The sequence below is a fragment of the Rhagoletis pomonella genome, unplaced genomic scaffold (assembly GCF_013731165.1).
Source record: "Rhagoletis pomonella isolate Grant_MI unplaced genomic scaffold, Rhpom_1.0 Rhpom_scaffold_01363, whole genome shotgun sequence".
Taxonomy (NCBI): domain Eukaryota; kingdom Metazoa; phylum Arthropoda; class Insecta; order Diptera; family Tephritidae; genus Rhagoletis; species Rhagoletis pomonella.
The window spans coordinates 13,204-21,517 of NW_023459917.1; the positions used below are offsets into that span (position 1 = coordinate 13,204).

Here is an 8,314-nt window from a genome sequence, read left to right on the forward strand (position 1 = left end):
TGATTCCGTTGATAAAACGTTTAAACATTTTATGCAAACCTTTTAAGTTTAAATTCTTCTATTATCTGATGAAATTTTTTTTAAATATATTTTTTAAAATAATTGTATTCATAAAAACATACATGTTTGGTGGTATTTTCAAATAGGTCCTGCTCACGTTATTCTTAATATTATGCCGAAATATTTCGGCGGAAGTTTTAGAATATAATTATTAAATAATTTTATAGTGCGGCACCCTAATATACATACGTAACTACTTTTTTAAACCTCATTGCTGAATATGTTTTTTTTCTAATTTCAGGTCGACCGGAACCAATTGTGACCTGGTTAAATGGGACAATGCAACTGGAGTCAGGCAATGGCGTTTCGATGGGCCGGCATGTGACTGTCAATCGGTTAGAGGTGCCCCATATCACACGCGCTACTCTAAATAATACCTATCGCTGCCAGGCATCAAATACCAAGTTAGTGCCACCCGTAGAACGCAGTATACGCATCGAAATGTTATGTAAGTTCAATATATTAAAAGTAAAGATTTCTTTATATGAATTTCGGCTCAGTTTTGCTTCTTTCTACAAATTTATCATTTTTTTTAAGTTGTAGTAGGTTTACAGCTATAATATCATGTATACAATCTTGTTTGCAATTCCATCTTTTACATCAATTGATTTTATGCGTGCTGAAGGAATCACTTTCCTTTTCATGGTATCCATATGGCTACCAAATTTTATTTCTATGCTGTTGCTTTCTTTTGGGCTACGGGCTACGGATAAATAGAAGTTGTGGGTAAAAAACAAAACAACCAATCATTTGTTTGGTTGGTTGGTTGAAGTTGCGAGTTTAACAATTCCAATCAGCACTTACGCTGGGCCGTTTTAAAACCACAGCTCGCAAAGAAAACTCGAAAAGAAACCAGCAGAAGTCGGTTATTTCCCTCAAACCCAGCATGTGATGTTCCAGAGCTTAATTAGTTGCAGTGAGTTAATGTCACTTACTTACTTATAGTGCGGGGAAATTATAGAGCAGATGCCACACCGTTCCTTCTGGTGAATTACAGCTACGACAAAAAGTATTATGTTCGAATACTAGTCTTGCAGGATGGATTCTCACGCCCAAGAGCTCTGTGCTTACTTATTTCTGTTACAGGTGTTACAGTTTCATAATAAATGCGGTGCGTTTTTCCTGCAGACCCTACATACTTGTACATCTTTCCACATAATATTAGCCACCTTTTTCCGATGCTGAGAGATGCGGCTTTGAATATAGCTCAGATGCACACTAACTTGATGGATATGATCCTTACACAGCCAAGTGCCCTGATCCAGGCAACGCTATCCTAAAAAATAGCAATGCCAGCTTTGAGGCTAAAATTATTTTGCACGCGTTTTTGATGTCAAAGACCTGAAAAACACTGGCCATCCCGGTAGTCAAATAGACACTCCTTCCTTAATGGAAACATCGTGCCGAAGTTTTTCTCAAAGAGAAGCGAAGGACAGATGTAGTCAGCTTTTTCGCAAATGCTTGGGTTTTTGAAAGAGAACAAGATACGTTTATACCCGTACGTACGTTCTTTCAACAGCCAAAGTTCTCTTAACCTCAGGGCACTCTGTGAACACTTTTCTTAATAAATAGATCAATCGTTGGCAAATGACAGATGACATTCAATGTTTCCGTCGGACATGATCTGATCGCCACAGTAATCGCAATGGAGACTGAGCTTTTTATTTTTACTCTTTTTATTTTCAGAGGAGGATGCATCGAAAGCCTAACCCCGTCAGTGTGAGACTTTGACCTACTAAACCTCCTACCGTCTATGTACCGATCCCCCTGGTACCACCGTTAATTGTTTCGTCGGGAGGCGGTTTGAGCACTAAGCTCCACGTCTGTTACTGTTCATTTTATTCCACTGTTTGTCTTGGTTGGTGTTAACTTGCCCACCTTTTTGTCTTGTACCACTAAGAAGTTCATTTCTAAGTCTAGCACTGTCCGGATGCAGCAGTTTAATGTCGGCTCTTCGATATTAGTTGAGAGGTTCGCCCTCTATATGCCGTAACTTTTCAAGAAAACGGGCTTTCCTTTATGAACTTTCCTTTAACCACTTGGGCAGCCATATGGCAGACATCTTTTCAGGCTTCTTCGCTCTTTATCATTGACGAAATCAGATTATCTGGTGTTACGCACAAACCAAGCTTACATTTAAGTGCGGACCTCATGGAGCTGAAACGGGGACACTTTAAAAATATGTGCTCTGCGTCTTCGATAACTGCTGGTCCGCATTGCTCGCAGTAAGCATTTGGTGCAAGTCTAAAGCGGTGCAAGTATGCTTTAAAACGGCCATGTCCACTGATGTTTTGGGTCAGGTAGTAATCTATATCTCCATGCTCAGCTTTCTACTCTGCCTAACATTGTATGTATATAAGTAGTTCATATCTATGGCTTTCCAGCAAACCCGCGAGCCGTATGCAATAATTGAGCAAATCACCGCCTAGAATATGCATGGCATAAGATCAGGTCGTAGGTCCCACTTCTTACCCAGCATTTACTTGCAGGAATACAGAGTACCTTTTTTTAAGTGATGCTCTGTGTTTATTTTCCAGTTTAATTTCGGTGCGAGAATGCCTCCCAAATACTTTACGCAAGGAGAAAGAGAAAGAGTATGCCCATTTAGGGAAGGTAGGTTAAAATTAGGAATATTTTCCTTGTGGTAAATATTAGTAATTCGGTCTTCTCAATCACCAGATTTCTGAGTGACTGCTCTAATGCCATTGGGTAACGTTGTTGAACGCTCCTTCTATGTCCAGGAAGGCCACCGACGTATACTATTTATTGCGTAGATTTCGTAGAGCGCCCTTTTTGTTAAGCATGCTGTGTAATAGATAATTGTCCGTTGCCTAATTATGCATGACAAGTAGCCGCTCGAGAGTTTTCAGTAAAAAAGATGAAGGACTAATGGGTCTGAAGTCCTTAAGCACCTTACAAACTTTGCGAATGAAAACTACTTTAACACTTTGTCAAATAGATGGAACATAGTTGAGTATTATTCATGTTTTGAATATGCTCTCCAGCCATGGAAGATCCAGAGGAAAGTTATTAATTGCCCATGCGGGAGAATATTCCCGCGTGATAATTTCGTTAACGACATTTATGGATGGTGCCGCTACGTTTCTATCTACAGCTTAGATCTCATTAAGGTTACAGCGTTGAAAATGGGTGCGAAAAGAAGTTCTAATGTTTCCTTGGAACTATTGGTTTACCCTTCATCTTTCTATTTCATGAAGGAAGGATTGCTATATTCCTTGGATAGGATCCTACCCATCCTGGCGGATGCTTTCGTTGATTCTATAGAAGAGCAGAAATATGTCCAGGATTATCAAGCTATATTTATAAGGCTGACAGTTGCCCGTGGAATAGCTTAAGTTTAAAGCTTTACGAGACTCTTTCCTGAGATTTGAGCTTTTCGCACTCCACCATAGAGAGTATTGCTTTCAGAAGGAACTTACGGGCAGGAGTCTTTAAAGGCCGATCCAATAGCATCCAAGGTCATTAAATCACTAGAGTTATGTTTCGCAAAGTTGTTGCTGACCACACTGGGTTACAAAAAGGAAGGGAAAGATTCGGGCAAACATAAAGAAAAATATTGCCGATCAGATACCCTCCAGTTATCTAAATATATTATAATACTGCCTCTACTGTTTCAATCGCTAGTTAGTCTTGTATCAAGCACTACTTCCCACCCACTAAGGGTATCAGTACTAGGAAAATTAAATGTAGGAGTGCTATCCCGATTAGAAACTATTAGGTTAGTGTTAAGAGCGTCATCGAAAAGAGACTCACCGCGAGTGTTTATTTCCGAGCTGCCCCAGATTGAATGCCTGGAGTTGCAATGGCATCGGATAAGTATACTGTTCTATTTAAATTTCTCCATTAGGCTACGAACCGCATCCGGCATTGCGTCCTCATTGCGTGGCATTTAGCACGAAGCGATAACCATGCTGGCATTCCCAGGCGCTTCGAGTCTCGCAGCTGTCAAATCCGACGCGCTACGGGAAGGAATGAGAAAAGTATTGTATTGAGATTTAACCACAACACAAGATCTAGGCTTACCGTCCGACTTCTGGTAGAAGACGTCTCAAAATATTCAAATTTAAAGAATATTTAAACCTAAGCTCGGAATATTTTTTCCTACGACGAGAAAATTTGGAAAGGAAAGGGTTAAGTCTGTCTATTATTTGCGAAGTTGCGTCAGTTGTTCATCCCAGTTGAAGATAGCGCTCCTTCTTTTATTGAATGCCGAGTTGAACATGTCTAAGCCAGTGCCATCGTTATATTTAAATCGATTAACTGTGTCCATGTCATTAAAAACCTTATAAAGTTCTCCTTTTCATCTTCTTTGGTAGCCGTACGCACACACAAATAGGGCCATACATCCATGTGAATTTACTGCGCGCTCATAAATAACTATGTACCTACTCATAAAAGAGAAAAACAGCTAAAAATACATTAAAGTCTCTAAAAGCCGGAAAACCAAACAACACTTATAGTTTAACTTAGAAGCATAGGCCCCGTATGAGTGCTTATTTTGATAAATTTCTGATTGTAAACAGTTTATTAAAAATCTCTCATCTTGTTTTTTCATCACTATTTAAACTACGTATTATTTACTTTGAACAAAGTTGCCTTGTTGGCGTGATTCCAATCCATATTCCATCCATAGTCAGCTCTTATTAATGTTTACGCTATCTTTGGTAACTGACTTGTGAACTTTTAAATCGATATAAACTGTAACTAATATGAATCATAACGAATAAGCATTTATTTGAATATTTAAATCGAAGACTTGTCTTTGTAATTTTTCTAGTAAAACCTACATCTGTAAACCTAACGAATAAATTGAAGGTCTTTTCATCTGGCACTCAGTATAATTTAACTTGTGTGGTTGCGGGCTCAGTACCAGATACGGAAATACGCTGGACTCAGAATAATCGACCTTTTAAAAGAGGAGTGGTAAGTTAATAACTGAAATAAGATAACAGTTACTTTATTGCTTTACTCAGGTTTACTGGTAAAAGCATTACTATGAACTGGTATTATACTTAATATTTAATTACAACTCGTCGCCTGAAAATTAACTGTTTAGGCATACCTAGTTAAAAATTAAACTAAACTATTACTCCTTTACGGCTTAACGTAGGATTACAAATATTAGTCACATACCCATTTATTTACTTAGCCACTTACCGTTAATACTTTTTGGGTTCAAAATCAAAACTATCTAAATTTTTTTATTTGTAGCTAACGACAACACAAAATAATGGCAAAGTCTTCTCAACCTTATCATTCCATCCACAACCCGAAGACGATGGCACAATGCTGAAGTGCGAAGGCTCCAATCCGCGCTTGCAAAACTCGGCAATCGAAGACTCACTTATGTTAAATGTTATGTGTAAGTATACGATCATTGTGTGGAGCAAAATCATAATTACTTAGCTTATGCATGGTAAAATAAAATTAATAAAACACTTTTCGGATATCTAAGGATATATATATATATATATATATATATAAGAGTATACAATTTATATTTTCGTCTTTTGTCGATACCTACATCTTTGAAGTGACTTTGTGAGAATTGTAATGCAGCTAGAAAGATGTGGTTTATTGCATTGAAAAGGGAGTAGGATCTATTTTAAAAATCGATAAAAGTAAGACCCGATCTCGCTTTTAAATTTCCCGCCTTAAATCCCGTTTGATATTGAATTACTCGGGGAGGTTCTTCAAAATTCTGACGTTGCTGGTGGTGCAACTGATCGTCATTTTAATAGCTTCTTTTCCTGGTGCCGAAATCGGCTTTAAAATCGAAAAAAGTATAGTGTTGACTCTCTTCTTACAGATTCTTTCTAAGCTTTGGTGTATAGTGAATACCTGAAGTCATACTGATGATGCCAAATCAGGTTTTAAACGATACAAAGCTTTAGAATTACAACCAATAAGACCTAATAAGCGACTTTTAAAAGGCTGGTCCCGCGATAATTGCCGCGTATGGCGTGGCCGCTTTTCTTATTTATCAGACAGAGCGCACTTAAATCTCAGTTGCCAAGCATGCGTTCACCTGATCAAATTTTGCACAAGAGTTGATACGCAGTACTTGAAAATCTCAGCCAGCAGGCTGTCTGTCAGCTCTAGCAGCTTTCTTTTCAGCCTTGATTTTTTTATACCTAACTCGCCATATTCGTTCGCTGGTGCATCGATTGTTTCGTCATCGACTGGGCACTTTGGTTGATCTTCTCCACTACTTTTAGTACTGTTACCATTCAACAGAGTGGAAAAGTATTCCCTTCATAATTTAAGTATAGTATATTCTTGACATCCTACGTTCTTACAGAAATTGATCCTGGGCTTGAAAATTAGACTACCATATTTCGGCCCCCGGCGAAGTCCATCATCTCTTTGTAGAAGCTGAATTTCCCGGCACCAAAGATCATTGTCCACCTTTAAATTTAAATCCCGAAGCAGAGTTTTGATATAAAGATGGGGTTCCGCGGGGTAGCGTTCGTAGGTGCGATCCAGGCCCTCATAGAAGAGGTCCTTGGACGCCTCGTCAACTAGCCCTTAGTTCTTTTTTTTCGTTCGCCGAAGAAGGGGTCTCATCCGAGAAAATTTGGGAGTATTCGTTGGCGGCTCATTTTACGTGGCCGGTCCTAAACCCAGCGGACAAATTATTTCTGATGGTTTTGCCTTCTCTGATTAGCACCAAATGGCTGTTCGGTTGCTACCCAGAAGATTTATGATTTACAAAAGTGCTCCACACATACGTGGTCTTCTGCACTTGGAACTATTCTGCGCGGGTATACCTCATATTAGTATTGATTTTGCTTTACAGAATTCTACCAATATTTTTTATTCTCGTAAATTTGAAAGTTCGTAATTGTGTGTGGATATTGATTACACTTTCACGCTAAAATGACTGGATGTAATTTTGAGAAATTTTTCACACGGTTAAGTAACCTTTATTAAAATAAACGTTATTTATTTAAGGGAGTAGCCACCTTTTTCAGCATTTAAAGTCAATTTATTAAATAGTTAGCTTAAGAAATACAAAATCAAATTAATTAACAAGATACCAAATATACTGAAGCTTAAAATCAATTTAATTAATAAGTTAATTGCAACATTTTAAAATTTTCTTATTTTGAATAGGGTTGTCTCTTTTTAATAAAATCACTCTCTATTAAATTAACAATTTAAATGAAATATTTTAATACGACTTAAAAGGTTCTATTTCGAAAGTATTTATAAAAAAAGGTTACCATCTGCTTAGTAACTAAAAATCATTTTAACTGACAAGTTTATTGAATAGTTTATATGCATGTCAACTGTGAGGTTAAAGTTAGCTTTATTTATAAAATATTTTGGGAGAGGGTTGCCCCCAGTTTCAAAGTTCTACTTCAATTTCAAATTATTTTGAAAGCATTTCCGATCACAGCTGCCACAATTTCAAATTTTATGCAAATCAAACTCATCTGTTTACGTAAAATAAAATACAAAAATTTGACATTGACTTAAAACTTAAATTATAGAGTTGCATACTACCACTCCGTAGAAGCTGGCTTTGATTCCTGGATCGGACAATGGCTAAATTAAAAAATATGCAAAAAATTTCCCATCAATGAAAAGCGGCAAAAATATTTGCTTAATCTGATTCAAAAGATTCGTTTACAGAAGCGTCATGAAACTGAAAAATTAAATAGAAAATTCAAAATTAAAACCTGATTTGCTTTTAGCTCCAAAACGCTTCTAAAAAACCTTGCTGTATGAACACTTTCACATAGCTACAGCATTTTCAAAACCACCCCTGGCAAAATTATAGGCGACAAAAATATTACTTTGATCCGAAATATTTTTGTGGGAGTTAAATAATTTTTTTTTGCGATAAAAAATATGCAAAACAAGATTATATTGGCAAGAAAAAAAATCATGTTTCTGAAAAGAGTACCGATTGCACCGTGCGGCTCGTGATTGCAAACAGCTCGTGAGACATGCTCATATGCACACGACCACATCCTCTAATTTCGTCCGCCTATTAGCTATTTAATTGATATTCTATTTCATGTAAACCAAAAACCTTTAACCCATAATTTTATTATCAACTGCACTAGTTTTTTAGAATAACACAGATAAAATAAATACAACTTTACAATTTTTTCCTGAAACTCTAATGTTCAAGTGGAAGCAACGATATATGCAGTTTTATTACAGTTAAGCATAATATCGCTCATATAAGGTAACAATGTATATTAACTCCTGGTTGCATAAA

General features: G+C 37.1%; 1 protein-coding gene across 1 annotated transcript in view; it reads left to right on the forward strand.

Annotated features, from left to right (window-relative positions):
* Window positions 1-301: 301 nt before the first annotated feature.
* Window positions 302-8,314, forward strand: part of LOC118752281 (cell adhesion molecule 4-like) — a gene marked incomplete at both ends in the record, with an annotated part of 28,208 nt that continues 20,195 nt past the window's right edge. Inside the window, 3 exons of the mRNA XM_036487152.1 lie at window positions 302-508; window positions 4,859-5,004; window positions 5,293-5,443. Coding sequence (XP_036343045.1) covers window positions 302-508; window positions 4,859-5,004; window positions 5,293-5,443 — 504 coding nt within the window. The remainder of the gene's footprint in view (window positions 509-4,858; window positions 5,005-5,292; window positions 5,444-8,314) is intronic.